The sequence below is a fragment of the Mauremys reevesii genome, linkage group 1, assembly GCF_016161935.1.
Source record: "Mauremys reevesii isolate NIE-2019 linkage group 1, ASM1616193v1, whole genome shotgun sequence".
In the NCBI taxonomy this organism is placed as follows: Eukaryota; Metazoa; Chordata; order Testudines; family Geoemydidae; genus Mauremys; species Mauremys reevesii.
In genome coordinates this window covers 295,052,398-295,072,678 of record NC_052623.1, presented here as the reverse complement: position 1 = coordinate 295,072,678, position 20,281 = coordinate 295,052,398, and the positions used below count along the sequence as shown (strand labels likewise).

The 20,281-nt window shown below is 42.0% G+C and overlaps 1 protein-coding gene across 7 annotated transcripts in view; it reads right to left on the bottom strand.

Annotated features, from left to right (window-relative positions):
* The window catches only part of PTPRB (protein tyrosine phosphatase receptor type B), an 89,009-nt gene that overhangs the window by 58,618 nt on the left and 10,110 nt on the right, over positions 1-20,281 (bottom strand). For 2 of the 7 annotated variants that reach the window (XM_039500190.1, XM_039500191.1), the window contains exons 3-4: positions 10,477-10,718; positions 2,597-2,873 (exon numbers count right to left, since the gene is read on the bottom strand). In XM_039500190.1, coding sequence (XP_039356124.1) covers positions 2,597-2,873; positions 10,477-10,718 — 519 coding nt within the window. Of the gene's footprint in view, positions 1-2,596; positions 2,874-3,209; positions 3,719-3,991; positions 4,069-4,225; positions 4,324-10,476; positions 10,719-20,281 lie in introns of those variants that run through there. The other 5 variants (XM_039500194.1, XM_039500197.1, XM_039500192.1 and 2 more) reach the window with 4 other exon arrangements.

The window sequence follows — 20,281 nt, the reverse complement described above, 5'->3', positions numbered from 1 at the left end:
TACTATGCATTGATCTCACTTTAAATACCAAAGCAGAATGGAGCAAAATAAAGATAGAATGATTTTTTTTTAATTTTAGGGGCTTAAGTTAAACTTCAACATTATTTTAACTACCCTACCACTTCATATTGTAAGTGTGAACATTTGACATTAAGGTACAGCATTAAACAAAATGTCATGGGCAAAGTGTAAACTCAGCATGAGAACCAGCCTATAAAAGCGTAAGCAATACTGAATGTTCATGAGAAGTTATGTATGTGGTCTGTGTAACATAGATGATTTTATACATATCTATATACACAAGGGGACTGATTCTGCTCCTATTAAAGTCAATGGGGATTTTGTCTTTCAGTATAATCTGCCCCAAAAGGCCCCCTCACACAAACACACTCATAGGTTAGTTTCCAAGAATGAATGCCTTTATAGATTCAGTTTCCATAACTTAGTTCACAGAAGTACTGACACTAGAAGTCAGTGAGAAAAAGGTGGGGAAATCTTCCAGAAAACTAAAGTAAAATGTTGCCCCTAGTGGAAATGAAGGAATAGCTTCTTTAAAAACAAATCAAAGACATTAATTAAAACATTGTAAATAGTTACATTTGGCAGATAATTGTGTATTTCTATACATAATCCAAATTATGTAAATGACTTGACTACATTCAGGTGCTGGGTAATATTGCAAAGTAAATATTGCAAATAAAGCAACCTGAGTAGCTGCTTCCATAGGCAATTTTCAATTTCCTTGAGAGATATGTATAAAAAAAACCCCTCTCTCCTTCTTGCTAACTTCTCTGCTATCCAAACCCAACCCTCACCTAGATCAAGGTAAACTAATCTGGAGGATTTCAGCTGTAAACTTTTGTCAATCTTATTACTTTGTATCCATAAGATATGTGATAATAAAATATTCTACACAAATCTGTTTCAATCATTCTATCATTTTCTTATATTCTGTGAAAGGCTGTTCACCAAGATGGAAATCTGTCAAAAATGATATATATAAACCGTTGTCTAAATTAATTATTATTACATAATCAAAACACATTTCACTTATATAATGTATAATTGCTGTCTATGTTGCTACCTATTGCTCATCTTTTATTCAAGGGTTATATAAAAAACCTTTACCATTCAACAAAGCTTGTGATAGATACCTGCTACTTAGATAAGTTAATTTGTTATTTTTACTTTTAAAGTATTACTCATCAATATTAAAAACAGTTGGAGCAATGCATGATATAGATTTAAATTTCTGTTACTGTGGAAACTATTAGTTCTACCAAGCCATTCTAAAAATATTTCTAGTGTCGAATATATGCCTATCACACAGGATTTGACTACACCAGATTGTTTTACCTTGAGTTAATTGATTAACTAACCTCAGTTAACTGGCAACATTATTTGGAGAAGAGGCACGGTAATTGTGATATAAGGCAATGAGGATTAGAGAGGGTCACTTCTAAGTATTCGTCTACTATCACCTTCAGACATAAACAAAGACTACATTTAAAAATTGCAGTGCCTCTCTACAGCTAAAATTTCGGCAAAGGATAAAGGAAGGCATCAGATCATAGACCCGTTTACATTTTTTTAACAACTCTGGTTTGAGTCCTGTATTAGCAACTAGCAGAAGGCTGTGAAATATTATATTTCAGCAGCTTTAAAATAAAGAAATATATGAAATTAAAACATCGGTATATGTAAGAAAGGGTCCAATCTTTCTCCCACTGAAGTCAATAGTTCGGTGCAGTTCTTTGTTTTAAAGCTATAAATTGTTTGTACTTATGAAACCCAGGACATTGCATTTGCAGAATATAGATAGAAAATATTTGCGTATATTTATAGACAATTGTTTCCAATACAATAAACCTATTGAGAACAACTGGTCCTTATGTAATACCACATGTATTCCCATGATTTGTATTTGCAGGAAATGTACATACATTTTAATTTTAACTATAATCACAAGCAGTTTTATTTTAGGAAAAGATATTAGCTTTGAACAACTACCTATCAGTTTCATGGGCTGAAATTGGTCAAACTTATTTCCAATAAAGTTATGCAGAGTAAGACAGTCAGTTATCCACTCTTGATAGGTTCAGTTGGTTTATAATGGAATAGTTGTGTTTTAAATGCAAGCAAATATGCTATGAACAGAGAATCTGTAAAGTCTTTGAAGAGCATAAAGCATGTTTTATGCTGCTATTTCAAAATAGATCTTCTGTTTTGTATAATAGTTTGAAATCTATTTTTTAACAAAATAAACCCTTTAAACAAATCTAGACTATTCACAGTAAAATCTCCCTTCAATCCTAGTGCTACTTTTCAGCAGCACTTACTGACAGCAACTGGGAAGGAGTTAAAGCATGGGAATTCTACAGCCAGCCTGCTGCAAACGATATAGATTTAAAGTGCCTTTGGAAATAGCGTCAATAATCCTTTGGGACATCATCTGCCTTCTATTTTCCATCATCAAAGCAAGGTCAGGAAAATCAGCTTCGAAATAAGGGGGGGGGGACAAAACACCCCAAACCCCCTTTCCTACGCTGCCAAAAAAAAATAAAGTTTGCAGCACTTCTGCACCTGTCGCCCTTACCTGTTTGCAAGGAGATGTTGCTCGTTTCTGTGTCAGAGAGAGAGAAAATCCTGAGATGATACAAAGTCCCTGCTTCTAAGCCGTTGTAGCTGCATTCGTAGGACTCGTTAGTCTTCTGGACGGGATGACACTCTGTGTGCGAGACGTTGTCAGAGCTGCACGTCAGGGTGAAGTTGCAGAGATTCCCCAAACTGCTCCATTTGAGATAGACAGACTGGCTGGAAACCCTCCACTCCGTCAGGTTGATGGCGCATTTCACAGGCTCCCCGTGCCCCTTCTGGAGAGGACAACACAGCCCGTGGTTAGCCACAACGTGCCTTGACTTCTGCAGCACTCACCTGATTCCCTGAGTCGGTCTAGGGGCCATTGGGGTCGCTCACCAGGTGGGGAGACTTGCAAAGTGAGTCAAGGAAAGGAGACATTGCCCCCCTGCCCCTGGTTTGCGGGGGGGGGTGCTAATGATGAAGGCGGCGGTGGAAATTCACCTGGGGGGAGGTGGGCGAGTGGCAGGGGGCAGAGGGGAGTCTCTGAGCAGCAGGAAAGGGGGCTGCAGGTGAGTTGCTCTGGGATGGACTCAATGAAGATGAAATGGGGGTCCCCCCTGGCAGCTCACCTTGATGAGGGCCAGCGCCAGGCACAAGGAGACCCCAGCTGCCGCGCGCAGCATTGCCACCAGTGTTTGATTGACAATAAGCCTCGTAGTGGGGGGTGGGGAGGATAAAGGAGCGAAGTTGCCCCAAATGGGTCCTGGGTCGAGCCCCCTCCCCCCGGCCGGTGCAGGGCACTTGCTGCCCGCGCTCAGGGGGGGCCCCGCGCTCCCTGAGGTTTCCTTCGGGCAGGGGGTGCGCAGGGGCTGCCCGCGGCCGGCTGCAGGCTCCGAGAGGAGGAGGAGGAGGCAGCTCGCCGCAGCACTTCCCACGCTGCCATGCTGACCCCGGCTGACTCTGCCTCAGCCCTGGCCGCCGACTTCCGCAATCAAAAGGCAATTTCCTCGCGTCCCTCTCCGGAGCCACAATGGGGGGAGGGGGAGCAGGAGCCAATGTCTGCGGCCGGCAGGGCGCCCAGGCCGGGCTGCCCCTTGTGCCCCCCTCAGCCTGCTCCGAGACTTTCACTTTCCTCCGTTCCTTCCTCCTGGTCCTAGGCTCAGCGCCTCTCGCTCTCCCCCTTCACTTTCCTCTCCTCCCCCCGGCCCGCTTCCTTCCGATCTTCCTCCCGGGCTCCTCTCCCATCCCAGGGCTATTTCTGACTCCGCAGCTGCCGATTGCCCTGGGCTTCTCCCCCCCTCCCCACACCCAGCGGAATCGCTTGTGTAAACCGTCTCCTTTCACGCTTGCCTCACCCCGGGTCCCATCCAGTTCACTTTCCCAGCCCCCCTCCTCCCCAGCCTTTGCCAACCTGGGCTTTCCACAGATTGGTTCCAAACCTCCTTTCCCATCTGTCTAGCGACTGGTGGTGCCTCTGCAAAGTCATCATCTGGCTAGTGCTATATTCTGGCTAAGTGTTTCAACGCCTCCTTCATTCTCTCTCTGCCCCCCAGGGTCATTTCAGCAGTGCCCAAGATTAGATACCCAGCCGTCAACAAACTCATTCGTTATTTTTCTATCATATTCACACCAGTCTAATCTCTACCTGTAAGAACACAAAACATAATGTAAGGCTTTGTATGCCCTGGTATTTCATTTCTCCACAACTCCATGGATGGAGGAGTAACATGCTGTGCACATGTACCTTCCTGGGCAGTGCTGGAGGAGAAAAAAAAAACTGTTCATCCAGTTTGGGGTTGTTCTCCCCTGAGAGAGAGAGACCAGAGCAGAGAGAGAGAAGGGCTGCTGCTGTTTTAACCCTTGAGTGTGTTTTGGGTGCTGGGGGAGTAGCCCTGCCTGTCGCATTTGAAGCCCCAGTACATCAAAGAGGGCCAAGTTATCTCCACTTCCCCCCACCCTCAACTTTTGTCCTTGAAACAATCTCCTTCCCAGTCCCTGAATTGCTCTGAAACTAAAAATACACACCACAGAAAGCAAGAAAGTCTCCAGATTCTCAGGGAACAAAGAAAATGAATTTCATACACTAAAGAAGCAGAAGCAACAGCAGAACCCACCACTTCTCCTATTTACTCCCATTTCCTTTCATTTACATTTCAAGCCATAGCAAACAAGGGGTGGGGCTGGGGGAATGTACCTAGAATTGTTTCACACCTTCAGGATAGATAACAAGCTAGAAGCAGATTGGGTAAATTTGGAGTTGAATAGAGAAGAAAGATAGGATCCCCCCTCCCTTTAAACAGGATATATTATATTTCTGCATTTTCAGTACTATATCATGTACAAGTGTTTTAACTTTCATGATCAACAATTAAGTAAGTTTGTCACCAGCATTGTTACATTTTCTTCTGTGGGCACTGACATGAAAAAATGCCTTGAGTTAAAAATGGCTATGTTTGTTAACCGTCTTGGAGGAAGGGGGGGGGAGTGCTGGATATTTCTGTCTATTGTTAGAAATAAGTGATTGGTCTGATAAGCAAGATCCAACAGTGTGAAAAGGCCAAACTTCTACCAGTTTCACTCGTGCTGAATAGTATCTTGGTCTCTGAGCCCACACTGAGCTTTCTGAGTGTGGATTCCCACACCTGTGCAAAGCTCCATTGATTTCAGTGGGACTGTGTGCAGGAGTCCACTGATGCTATTACGATCAACACATTATTCTGCACATAGTCCCATTGCAACAAATGTGGCAGAATCTGGCTCAAAATGAGGGACATCAACAATAAATTGAGCAGCAACCCAAACATGAGATCATGCTGGATCAATTTCAGTGACATGTCTAAAATTGTTCTGTAACCACAATTATGTGATTCATAAGCTACAGTGATAATATTAGTATTATTTTTATTTACTATTTGTATTATGGTAGTGCTAGGAACCCCAGTCACTGACCAGGACCCTATGGTGATAGGCATTGAACAAACACAGTACAAAATGATGGTCTGTGCCCCAAAGAGCTATTCTAAAGTGATAAACAGTAGTTTGATAGGTAACACACAGCATGTGTGTTAGAACAAAATAAATGTAGATCTGAAATGATCGAGGTACCTTGTTAAAATCAATTCAAGTTGAGTGATGTCTGTTTCTGCACTAGTCACTCAGACTTTCTGATATTATAAGTTTCAGAGTAGCGGCCGTGTTAGTCTGTATCCACAAAAAGAACAGGAGTACTTGTGGCACCTTAGAGACTAACACATTTATTTGAGTATAAACTTCATCTGATGAAGTGGGCTGTAGCCCACAAAAGCTTATGCTCAAATAAATGTGTTAGTCTCTAAGGTGCCACGAGTACTCCTGATATTATAAGATCATTTTTAGAAACAGTGAGGAGACAGTGCTTTCAAGAAGGACAAAATATTATCAATATTGTCACCATACCAGGGAACAGCAATCTTCAGAGACCTATAAGCATAGCATATCTGAAAAGAAAAAAATATATAGCTCCCTATTTCCACATGTGCATGTTTAAAAGCACCTGTCTTTTTTTGAACTTGTGTAGATCATACTTAAGTACTTCTGATAATGCAACATGTTCAGAATCTTAAATTATAGCAAAGATGTACTTTAAAAATACATAAACTAAATATACATTTGGCATGAAAGAAGAAAAATCTGTGTCTGAGGAACATGGCAAACTTTTTTTGTTCAAATTTGCAGGTACGTTTCTAGACAATTAGCCCAATTGCCCTTTCCTTTACCATTTGGTCTGAATGAAATCAGGGGAAGCTTCATAGCTTCAACCAAATGTTGTATTTCACCTAAAAGGATTGAATTCTCCTAAAGAGGTTGTTTCCAACCAGAATAATTCAATTGTATTGTGCTATATGGCAAAAGAGAGCCAAATTTCAAAATTTCATCCTGGGAGATTCACAGGTAAGAGGATGCTACTGCTTTTTCTGTGTTGTCCTTAAACTGAGAAGCAGTTCTTTTTTTATTGAGTGACTGATTGATTTTTACTCCTGCAATCGAAAAGGCTTTAAAAGCTTCACCCTTCCTGTGTTTCCACTGGAAAATAAGTATAGGTTTGTGGACTTCCAGGAATCCTTCTATATATTGCAGAGGACAGTGACGCTCAAGGGTAAGGATTTCCAGAGATGTCTATTCCAACACAGGAATAAGGGATAGGATAGGTCATGGATGGTACTAGATTTTAACAGAATAAACAGCATAGTACCAAATAATTAATTCTAAGTTGGTACTGAACAGACACACTCTTATTAAATCAGTAAGCACAGCCTTTAGCAGTTACTGAATCAGTCTGCTCAGCCAAGATTTTTTTTTTTTTTTTAAGCTGGAAGTGAGTTTTGGGAGTGCCCGGATGTGTGTCTAATAGCAGGCTCCAGTCTTTTTCAGACACTTTCCCAAGGTTTCCTGGCTTTTTTTTTTTTTTAACACCAACTGTGCTCTCTCTCTTTTTTTTTAATCAGAAGGAAATGGGCTTTGCATAGCTTTTGTCACAGCTTTGAAAGTGCAAGCTGCAGATTTACTTGCAACCCAAAGCTGTTCTAAACTAAACATTTTGTTTTATTCAAGTGCCACCATTGTCCCCCCAAAATGGATTTGTACACAGTCAAACAACGTCAAGGCTTTTATTCAGTAAGCCATGGAGACTGGCCTGTGTTGGTACTGTTCACAGACAGCATTGTGTTCCTAACAATGATACTACGTACTTACATAGCTCTTTCTATTTTCAAAGCATTGTACAAACATACATTCCTTTAAACACCCATGGCAAGTGGACAAATACATGTTTTAACCCCATTTTACAGACAGGGAAACTGAAAGACTAGTAATTTAAGGCCAAAAATGTTAAACTTGTATGACTAAAGTGAAGCACCTAAATTAAAATGGCTTGATGTTGCTGAGATCTGCAGGTGCTCAATACCTCCAAAAATTAGATCACTTTTATGTAAATGCTTAATATGGATTTAAGTGCTTCATTTTAGGCATCTAGGCTTGAAAAATTTGACTTATGTGATTTGCTGATGTCCACTGATGTGAATCAGTGGCAAAACCAGGACTATAATTTAGGAATTCCAAGTTCACTAGATCATGATGTGGCCTGATTTTTCCAAAACTTTGATGGGGGTACTTTGTGACAGTGTGGGGAGGCAGAGTGTAAGTTTGCTATTAACAACAGAAGATATTGTGTAAAATTTCCATTCAGAGGGAAGTTACCAGTAGGCCCTTAGCATTCTAGTAGGGATGCATGTACCTTAATGGTGTGTGTGAGAGAGCTAGCCTGATGTACTTTGAATGCAAATCATATAGGGTAACATCTAAATCACTTGCATGAAGCCTGAAAAATCAAATCATACTTGGATGCAATGCAAAATCCACCCTCAGCTCAGCACCAGACTGCGGGGTTGCAGTGCAGCAACTTTACCTCTTGCTGCAGTTGCTTCAGCCTATGTGCTGGGATAGCAGCTACAGCCTCTCTGTAGCTTTTGTGCAGGGTGTTCGGATTCTGGATCTGGATCCTGGGTCACATTGCTCCCCCTGTCTACCTCCAGCACTGCTCTCCACATTAGCTCATGCAGAATGGGTGCAAACCAGGGATGTGGAGGTAGGGTGACCAGATGTCCTGATTTTATAGGGACAGTCCCGATTTTTGGGTCTTTTTCTTATATAGGCTCCTATTACCCCCCCACCCCCGTCCCGATTTTTCACACTTGCTGTCTGGTCATCCTATGTGGAGGCCTTGCTTCGAGGCCTCTCCATCCACAATCTATCCATTCGGCCCTCCCCCCAAGCAAAGCCTAGGTGGTGCTGACGTCCTTGGGCAGGCCCACTGAGGTGGGTGAATTTCACCATTACAGTGAAGACCATTGAATAAACAGAAAACTGTTATAGAGCACTCCAAACAGCTGCATGCTAGTTAGTTCTACTGGAATACACACAAAACTGGGCAGATACAAAGCACATTTCCCAGTCTCATCCAAAGTAATGCTGTCACCTAAAGTAACAACTAGACACTTTTATTTGCTTATTCCAACTTTTTAGCACAAAAAATACCCCATGGCAATAGAAGCAACATGGAATTGAGGGGATTTGAAACATCAGTATATCTGTAGCGGTGATACAACAAATTACATATCACATTTTTAAAACCTTACTGCCTGCGCATAGCCAGATTTTTACAGATGATCTGTGTTTTTGCATCCACACATGGCACGTGCAAAAAACGGAGGGTGCAGTTTTTCTCCCACAGTGGTTGACTGTACCTTGAAGAGATGCACACAGAGGGAATGCTGGAAGGCATCCTATAGAGTCTGCATGTACACCGCTACATCATTTTCCAGGATGCAACTTAGTACTCTTTGCTGTTTTTTCTGGCCTATGCATAATAGCGGGCAAAGTCTGCCTCCTTCCCATCTCTGCCCTCCCTCTGTGGGTGAGTGCACCCTAAGTGAAACAAGGAGAGAGCAACCTCTGTGGTTCCCTGAGTGCAGGGCTTGTAGTTTTGCTTGACCCTTATGCAAGGTGGCAGTGAAAAAGCTCTTTACACCGTCTCCACACTGCATATCCCCAATATAAGAGCCAGGCTGAATCCAGTTCACAATTATTTAAAAAAACAGGAGTACTTGTGGCACCTTAAAGACTAACAAATTTATTTCAGCATGAGCTTTCGTGAGCTGCAGCTCACTTCTTCGGATGCATAGAATGGAACACACAGACAGGGGATATTTATACATACAGAGAACATGAAAAGGTGGAAGTATGCATACCAACAGGCAGAGTCTAATCAATTGAGATGAGCTATCGTTAGCAGGAGGAAAAAAACTTTTTGAAGTGATAATTAAGATGGCCCATAGAAGGTGTGAGGACAACTTAACATAGGGAAATAGATTCAATTGGTGTAATGACCCAACCATTCCCAGTCTTTGTTTAGGCCACAGTTAATAGTATCTAGTTTGCATATTAATTTAATATGCAAACTAGATACTATTAATACTATTAATACTAATACTATTAATACTATTAATTTAATATGCAAACTAGATACTATTAATAGTATCTAGTTTGCATATTAATTTAATATGCAAACTAGATACTATTAATACTATTAATACTAATACTATTAATACTATTAATTTAATATGCAAACTAGATACTATTAACTGTGGCCTAAACAAAGACTGGGAATGGTTGGGTCATTACACCAATTGAATCTATTTCCCTATGTTAAGTTCTCCTCACACCTTCAATGGGCCATCTTAATTATCACTTCAAAAAGTTTTTTTCCTCCTGCTAACGATAGCTCATCTCAATTGATTAGACTCTGCCTGTTGGTATGCATACTTCCACCTTTTCATGTTCTCTGTATGTATAAATATCCCCTGTCTGTGTGTTCCATTCTATGCATCCGAAGAAGTGAGCTGCAGCTCACAAAAGCTCATGCTAAAATAAATTTGTTAGTCTTTAAGGTGCCACAAGTACTCCTGTTTTTTTTGCTGATACAGACTAACACGGCTGCTACTCTGAAACCAACAATTATTTAAGTCATGCAGACATCACCCGCTTATACTTGCAAACCATGTATTTAACCAAACTACCTAAATTGCACATAGGAATTACTCGCACCTGCAAAACAGCTGAAAATCAGGCTCATATGGTTGGAATAGCACTTCTCTTTTCAATAGAGATGGAACCACAGTTCACACAGCATGCCAGTTGGAAAATCAGAAATAGCACCCTGTCCTTTGCCCGCTCAGTTGGGATGCTCTTACTCTGAATATGTCCCCTTGCATTTTCAAGGTTCTTCTCAATGCATTTGACACAGATACAGAATGACTGAAAACCAGGTCCAATATATTCCAATTAACTTGTCTGCCTTACCTCTTCTGTGGTACTGAAGTAATGATGGGTAGTTGTTGGAATCCAGGATTTCTCGTTTACTTCAGACAACTTCAGGTTCAGATGGAGTTTTTCATTAATGTTTTTACTGTAGTTTTCTGTAATATTTGTGATGAAGATCTCTGTGCTACTCCTAAGGAAATTCCCAGGAGTAGATGTAATAGCATTAAAGGGTGAGGAGGTACTTCTACTGTTCTCCAAGATGCAGAAAATCCAATGCGGATCTAAGATGAATAAAGGACAATAACTAAAATTAGCTTCATATTTGCTCATCATCCTTTCTTTCAATGATAAAGACCCTGGGACCTGTTATACTGTAAGTAGTTTAGTTTAAGTGTACCTGTCAGTTCTATAGCCTTTTATTTTCAGTGGAAACAGATGTTTTCTAGACCTTTCTCTTACACGATCAGAATATTTGTGAAAACCATAGTAAAATAAAATTACTGGATCATTTAAATCATCAATTTTAAGCAAAATTCCCCATTGACTTTGAAGAGGGGGATAGTGCTTTGGCATGGTATGGCTCACATACAATGCCATATTGATGGCATGGTATGGCTCACATAATTTTGCACTTATTTTAATCTATTGGATATGAAAAGATTCCAGTTTCCTAGGGGAAAATAATTATTTGCATAACATTCCAGGCTAGAGTCCAATCTCATTTACAGGGTGTAAATGCAGCAGGACATCATTCAAGCTAATGGAGTTACTTTAGTGTAAATGCTGTCTAAATCTGGCCCTCTGTGTCACACGTGTGATGCTTGCATTTAACTTTTAATTCTTGCTTGGAAATAGTAGATCAAAGAATTCAAAACAATCTTGACAAATTGGAGAACTGTTCTGATTTAGACAAGTTGAAAATAACTAAAGATAAGTGCAAAATACTTCCCTTACTAAGGAAAAATCAAATGCACAACTACAAAATGCGGAATAACTGACTAGGTGGTAGTACTACTGAAAAGGATCTGGGGGTGATGGTGGATCAAAAATTGAACATGAGCCAACAATGTGATGCAGTTGCAAAAAAGGCTGAGGTCATTCTGGGGTGTATTAACAGGAGTGTTATTTGTAAGATATGAGAAGTAATTGTCCTGCTCTACTCAGAACTGGAGAGGCTTCAGCTGGAGTCAGGGCCGTCCATAGGTGGGTGCGGGGCCTGGGACTATCCCCCCCCCATCCACCCAAGGCCCTGCTCCCACTCCACCCCTTCACCCAAGCCTCCGCCCCACCCCCATTCCATCCCTTCCCCCAAGCTCCCGCCCCATCTATTTTCGGCTTCTGCCCCCTCCCCCGAGCGATGCTGAGAGCCGGCAGGGCAGGGCGGACTGGGGCCAGGTCGCTTGTTGCTGCTGGCAACAGACCCCCCGCTATCTCCCCAGACTGCCCTGGACCCCATGTCCCCCTGAAGCTCAGGGCCCCCACAAAGTGCAGAGCTCGGGGCAGTTGCCCCGGTCCATCCTATGGACAGGACAGCTCTGGCTGGAGTACTGTGTCCAGTTCTGGGCAGTACACTTTAGGAAAGATGTGGACAAATTGGAGACATGCCAGAGCAGAGCAACAAAAATTACAAAAAGGTTAGAAAACCTGACCTCTGAGGAAAGGTTAAAAAAACTGGGCTTGTTTAGTTTTCAGAAAAGAAGACTGAGGGGGGACCTGATAACATTCTACATATATGTTAAGGACTGTTACAAAGAGGACGGTGATCAATTGGTCTGTATCAAGGGAGATTTAGGTTTGATATTAGGAAAAAATTTCTAACTCCAAGGTTAGTTAAGCTTTGGGATAGGCTTTAAAGGGATGTTGTGGAATTCCCATCACTGGAGGTTTTTAAGAACAGGTTGGACAAACATCTGTCAGGGATGGTCTAGGTTTTCTTGATTCTGCTTCAGTGCAGGGGGCTGGACTTGATGACCTCTCAAGGTCCTTTCCAGCTCCACATTTCCAAGATTCGATGATCATTTAAAACATTTCCATGTGTACTATTATACCAGTTCTGTCCAGAGAGCAAACTACCCCTGGTTGCTGTCTTTTCACGGTTCTGATAACAATTATATGAGTTAGCTGAATCATCTGCAAATTTGTACCACTGGTTTGTGTTTTTAGTCACGTATCCTTTAAGAGAATGCCAAAGTTGCAATTAGAGTGCAGGAAAGATTTTACTGCACATTTTTCCTCCACATTTTCATATCTCTTCCTCCCCACTGATATGTATTTAATCTCCTTTCTCTGTGGCCAGTAGGGCAGGGTTCAATCTGTGGTGGACTCTCCATCTGGGAGCACCACATTTAGGCTGGGCACTTGGAACTGCTCACTGTCTTCTCCCAGAGAACTGAACCACCATGTCTAGCCTTTACTAGCCTAAAGCCCATGATACTTTGCCTGTCTTTGAAGCAGGGTCTTGCATGTGCCAGAACTTTGTTTTGGTGCTGCACCACTGCGTTGGTTGCCACTTAGAACAATTTTAGCTCACAGGCCTTCTAAAAAGATTTAATGACTGGGTTAGATGTAGCAAAAAACTTCCAGTATGATTACTTAGCATGTAATTATGAAGTCTTAGCATGCCAACCTATGATTACTCCTCTACCAAAAGGATGAGTTGGTGAACTTTCATCCTAAAATGAATATAACTTTTCTCATATGTCAACTTGCCTATTTTATGCTACTGATAAACTGAAATTTTGCCTGCTCTTATTTACATCCAGGAATATAATCCAAATATACAAGACATATGTTTTTGCAAGTTACACTTTAATGAACGTGTTTCCTTGTCCGAACAACACAGTATGTTAGTCCAGCATGTATCTTCTGAGCCCTTTCAGAAGTATTTCTCAGATGAATATATAACCATATTGTGCATTTCCCCTTTTTGATCTAATTTTGCTCTTCTATGAACAAAAATTTCTGGGTCTCTATTAAATCACAAAAATGTTGATAAAATATTTTACAAAATCTAGGTGCTAAGGCCAGTACTGCAGGTCTAATTCTGCTCTCTCTTACATAGGTATAAGGCTGGATTAACTCCACTGAAATTGCTGATGTAACTGGGAGAGCAGCATTTAAGTTAAAGTCTGCTCCAGTGGTGCAGAACAGCTCGGATGCTGTTTTAATAGGGTATCTGGGGAATCCCCTGGTGCGTGTGTGGAGCACATGTAGTTGCTCTACACGACACAGCTTTAACCAGAGGGGAGAGAGAGGGTGTGGCTAGAGCATCACTGTGCTCCCACTGTCCTCAGTTGCAAGGAGCGCCCCTTGGGGCCATAGAAATGTAGCATGTCTCTGAAACGTCCCTGAGTTACACCAAAGACTAGACTAGCGGGCAGAAAGGCTGCTTAAAGACAATGGGAGCTACCACGTGCTCAGCAGCACTTTTGAAAATCAGGCCATTTGATTTGGTGCCTAAATATGGATTTAGAAGCCGAACTTTAAGCACCCCTTTTTGAAAACCTTGGCCTCAGCCAAGTTACGTACAGCTAGATAGCAATGATTGCAGCAGGAAATGGTTTGCACTGCATTGCCAGCTGGGTTTTAGGGAAGCTTCAACTCCATAAAAGGGCAGGTCCTGACACTAGGACCACACATACAGCATTCAGCAGTCAGGGGGCTAGTAGCTGCTACCATGCAGACGAGACATAAATTGATAGACAGTAAGTCAGAACGGTCTGTAGAGCAGGTGTTTCGCAGAAACACTCCCTCACCTCAGCAAAAAGTTAAACTGAACACAGAATCACACATAGGATAGTCATGCTGTACATGTGGATGTCAAGGTCAGTACTACTGTGGGTTTCTAGCCAAAGGATCCTTCTAGTCAACATAAGATTGACCTCAGGAGCCAGTCAGTTACCTTTTACTATATAAATAAGTGTCTTGCTCTATTTTCAGGAGTGCTGCTCAATATAGACCTGGTCCGCCTCACATTGAAATTGATGGTAGCTTTGCATTAACTTCAATAAAAGCAGAATCAGACCTAATATTATTTTTCCAAGGGAGCAGCACCACTGTCCTGATATAAGGATTCCTGGTCCATCTTAAATGGAAGGTATTTATTAAAGAAAACTACCCATCGTAGACACAAACAGATATCCACACAGCTTGAGTTCCAGCATTGTATCTCTTTTTGACCAGGGAGCACCCACCTGCTTAGAAATCTATACAGCACACAGAGAGCTCTATGGGTAGGCTTTTCAAAAGTGTTCAGCAATGTTATTGCTCCCATTGAAATCGATGGAAAAACTCTCACTGACTTTAATGGGAACAATTGGGCCAACAGGGAGTAATTTTTTAAAGGTGACATCTAGTGGCTGAATGACATATTACATGTAAACATACTACAACCATCAGTGAATAAAGCATGAGAGAACGTCATGAAAAGGCACACATTAGAGCTATCTTTCAAACTGCATATACACATTCCTCTTTTGCCACCTAAGCAAAATAAGGCCATTTACAAGAATGTGAAATCCATCAGTTTTGGGACTACGATGGTAGTGTGCAATGGAAAAATATATTGCTGATTTAGTTGCCAGGTACTAGTATCCTATCATGACTCCTAAATACCCAGACAAGCTGGTCTGGCACAGCTTTTTGGAACTTCTCAGATCTTGTAACATTGGCTACCAGGGGTAAGCAGAAACAGTTTAAAATAATTGATGTTGAATTATAACTGAAATGTGCATGAATCAGACACCTGTTATGGAATTTAAGGGAAGCTATTATATAAAATCGGTCCTAAGCAATTATTTAAAATAGAAGGGCAATGTTTTAAAAGGGTCTGTATGTTTTTCAGGAAAAATGAATGTTGGATTTAGATATCTAACTACTTGACTTGTAGGTAGCCTGCAAAAATGGATGCTGTTTTTAAAAATCAGGCTCCATCTTTTGTTGTAGGTAAGAATATAGAAGAGTAGCAGAAACTGACAAATGGTATGTTTTTAAAGGCTTCTCTGTGTAGTTCCTTAAAAGTTAAAAAAAAATGGATTTTACCTTAGACAAATGTCTTCCTCATCTGAGACTTTGCATTACAGGGTTTATCCTTGAGCAAATTTTTGTATCCCACGCATATATAGGGGGAAATTGAACTGGTTCAGATAAAAACAAGAATGCCCCCAAACGTCACCCTAAACCCACGTTTCCTTACACTTACTAGTTTTGGAAATTCCGTAGTAGCCCCAAGAGAGCCAGTTCTTGTGGTGGGTCCAATGCCAATGGAAGCAGGACATTCCAGATATCTAATGTGACGCCTGCTTCCAGCCTATTTCCACAGACCCAAGAGATTAAGAACATAAGAACGGCCATACTGGGTCAGACCAAAGGTCCATCCAGCCCAGTATCCTGTCTTCCGACAGTGGCCAATGCCAGGTGCCCCAGAGGGAATGAAAAGAACAGGTAATCATCAAGTGATCTATCCCCTGTCGCCCATTCCTAGCTTCTGGCAAACAGAGGCTAAGGACATCATCCCTGCCCATTCTGGCAAATAGTCATTGATGGACCTATCCTCCATGAATTTATCTAGTTCTTTTTTAGCCCTGTTATAGTCTTGGCTTTTACAACATCCTCTGGCAAAGAGTTCCACAGGTTGACTGTGCATTGTGTGAAGAAATACTTTATTTTGTTTGTTTTAAACCTGCTGCCCATTAATTTCATTGGGTGACCCTTACTCCTTTTGTTATGAGAAGGAGTAAATAACACTTCCTTATTTACTTTCTCCACACTAGTCATGATTTTATAGGGCTCTATGATATACTCCCAGTTGTCTCATTTCCAAACTGAAAAGTCCCAGTCTTATTAATCTCTCCTCATACAGAAGTTGTTCTGTACCCCTAATCATTTTTGTTTCCCTTTTCTGAACCTTTTCCAATTCCAATATATCTTTTTTGAGATCGGGCGACCCCATCTACACCCAGTGTTCAAAATACCCAGTGGGCATATCATGGACTTATATAGAGTCAATATGGTATTTTCTGTATTATCTATCCCTTTCTTGATGATTCCCAACATTCTGTTTGCTTTTTTGACTGCTGCTTCACATTGAGTGGGTGTTTTCAGAGAACTATCCACAGTGACTCCAAGATCTCTTTCTTGAATGGTAACAGCTAATTTAGACCCCATCATTTTAGATGTATAGTTGGGATTATGTTTTCCAATGTGCATTACTTTGCATTTATCAACACTGAATTTCATCTGCCATTTTGTTGCCCAGTCACCCACTTCTGAGAGATCCCTTTGTAGCTCTTTGCAGTCTGCCTGGGACTTAACTACTTTAATTAATTAATAATATTTTTTTAATTAATGGAGATATACCTATCTTCTAGAACTGGAAGGGACCTTGAAAGGTCATCAAGTCCAGCCCCCTGCCTTCACTAGCAGGACCAAGTACTGATTTTGCCCCAGATCCTTAAGTGGCCCCCCCCAAGGATTGAACTCACAACTCTGGGTTTAGCAGGCCAATGCTCAAACCGCTGAGCTATCCCTCCCCAAATTTTGGCACCTCACTGTTTACCCCTTTTTCCAGATTCTGTGACTTCCTGCGACCTCTGTGACTTCTGCAGTAGTCAATGTGGCTGACCCCAGCACTGCCCGAGCAGCTGACCCCAGGGCCAGCTGCTTAGGTGGTGCTGGGGACAGCCACACTGGCCACTGCTGGAGTGGCTCCACAGCCAGCCGCTCGGGCGGGTCTGCAGCCAGCTGCACTAGCTGCTGCTGGAGTGGCCGGGGAGTCGCACCGGCTGCTGCTCTGGCGACCCTGTTAAAATCTTTAAGAAATTTCTCTATATCATTATTCCACCAGGAAGTTCTTCAGGCTCTAAGTGTCCCTGCAGTCCTCTCTTTCCTGTTCCTGAACCTTACTGGGCTCTTTCCTTTGGATGGTGTTGGATGTGTTTACGTCCCTGGTCTCTCAACAAATGTGTCAAGGACTTTCCATTGTTATTCCCTGACAGTCACAGATATCAGCACCAGGGTAGGGGAGGCACTTTGTCTCTCTCTTGCCTCTCTGAGATGGGCTTAACACTAGTGCAGTGATGAATTTGGGCCTTAATCTCCCCTTTGCTCTGTGAATAGGTCAGAGGGTTTTTAGTGGAACAACACAAAGTGATCCTTTCTGCTAGGGCTGATAGTGCAGCCTCCATGGTGCTCCCACCATTTAACAGCTGTGCAGAGAAGGATAAAGTTCCACTTGCACTCAAGAGCCATGTCCGTGCTAGGTTTCAGAGTAGCAGCCGTGTTAGTCTGTATCTGCAAAAAGAACAGTAGTACTTGTGGCACCTTAGAGACTAACACATTTATTTCAGCATAAGCTTTCGTGGGCTACAGCTCACTTCTTTGGATGGACAAGGTAAATTTGTTAGTCTCTAAGGTGCCACAAGTACTCCTGTTCTTTATGTCAGTGCTAGATTACTAGGCCAACCAATATAGATGATATTGTTTATTGCTAGATTTACAATTGAGAATTTATATTTTAACTCATCATTTATTATAAATTAAACCTTCTAGGATGGGATGGGAGTAGGCTGTGTGAGTTTTTCACTTTTAGGAGATTCATTACAATTAGACCAGTCAGTAGTAACAAAAAGGCAGTACCACACACAGGGGCAGCTCTAGGCATTTTGCTGCCCCAAGCACGGCAGGCAGGTTGCCTTCGTCGGCTTGCCTGTTGAGGGTCTGTTGGTCTCGCGGCTTCGGCGGACCTCCCGCAGGCAAGCCGCCGAAGGCAGCCTGCCTGCTGCCCTCGCGGCGCCGGCAGAGCGTGCCCCGCGGCTTGCTGCGCCAACCACACGCTTGGTGTTCTGGGGCCTGGAGCTGCCCCTGACCAAACAGAAGCTCTTCAGAGACTTATGTGAAATGAATTGGTGGTCCCACTTCAGTTCCTACTGGGCAAATATCCACATCACAAAAATTACTAGTATATTTGTCAGCAATTGGCACCTTTGTCTGCAGTCTCAGCAGGGAGATCAACTAACAAATGAACTAAAACTTAGTTCTAAGAGACATGGTTGTGACATATTGACCAGATAGTTTGAGGAGGGCAACTTGCATGCTCACTGCCTGTTCTATGGGTTAAGGGATGATTTCACACAAGGCTTTTTATATGGCAGTAACATTAAATTCATTGCATTGACCTAGAAAAACACAACTTGATTATGGAATATCTATTGATTTTTTTTCCAGAAAAACTATTTTGGCATAAATGAGGGGAGAATGGTTTGGGAGAAGGGAAAAAAGGAATAAAAAGGAAAGCTGTGAGAAGAAGATGACAACAATAACTAGAGGAGAGACAAGCCAGTAGGCCTTGACTTGGGTGAAAGTGACTGAGGGTAGAAGCCTGGTTGTTGAACGGGTGGGAATGAGGCGGAACTTGGTTGTGGAGGGTTCCATATGTGGGTGTGGAAAGTACGTCCATACAGAGAAGGGCACAAATCAAAAAGTCTGGAGAGCAGCCCAAGCCTTGGAGGGAGGTTTTTCCCAAACTTTCCAATTTCAGTCCCTTCTGCTGTTTGATCATTATTAGTTTGAAACCTGGTTCTGAGACCAAAGGTGATTGCATTAAATGAGTGCACCCAGTCCAGTCCCTGGGTAATCACCCTGTTTAGGTCACTTTTACTTATCTTTTCAATCCGAGTACTTAGTTCAATCCTCTTTCTTTGACTTATCAGTCAGAATCCTCATTCTGTCAACTTTTCAGGAAGAAGAGGCATTTTATGAAGTCCTCCTCTGGTATCTTTTCATTCCATGAACACAGTGTACAGGAAAATAGAATCCAAAGTAATATCCTTTGCTTCTATTCTGCTATCTATTAGCAATAAGTTAACATTTAGACAGTGTCTAAACCAGAGGTCGGCAACCTTTCAGAAGTGGTGTGCCGAGTCTTCATTTATTGACTCTAATTTAAGGTTTCGCGTGCCAGTAATACATTTTAATGTTTTTAGAAGGTCTCTTTCTATAAGTCTATAATATATAACTAAACTATTGTTGTATGTAAAGTAAATAAGGTTTTTAAAATGTTTAAGAAGCTTCATTTAAAATTAAATTAAAATGTAGAGTCCCCCAGACTAGTGGCCAGGACCCAGGCAGTGCGAGTGCCACTGAAAATCAGCTTGCGTGCCGCCTTTGGCACCCGTGCCATAGGTTGCCTACCCCGGTCTAAACTATTAGAATGGACTTAGTTTGGATATCTACTGCTGGTTCCACAGGGAACTGCATTTGATCAGGAGAGACAGTGTGTTTATAGATTTTCTAGTTAGAACTTGTATGTAATGTAGAACTGAAAGACATTACGTGGGAGATATTTCAAAGACACAAAGGGATATCTAAGCCCAGCTCCCATTGAAAGTCAATGGGAGTTGGAGACCTAACTCCCAACTATGCCTTTAAGGTCTCCCCCATGAAATAACAGATGTGCTTCTGTTTGTCAATATGGACTCAGACACTAGTTTGTCAGTATATGCTCAAGTAACCCATTCTGGTGCTTCACCACCCTTCTAGTGAAAAAGTTTATCCTAATATCCAACCTAAACCTCCCCCACTGCAACTTGAGACCATTACTCCTTGTTCTGTCATCTGCTACCACTAGATCCATCCTCTTTGGAACCCGCTTTCAGGTAGTTGAAAGCAGCTATCAAATCCCCCCTCATTCTTCTCTTCTGCAGACTAAATAATCCCAGTTCCCTCAGTCTCTTCTCATAAATCATGTGCTCCAGCCCCCTAATCATTTTTGTTGCCCTCCACTGGACTCTTTCCAATTTTTCCACATCCTTCTTGTTGTGTGGAGCCCAAAACTGGATACAGTACT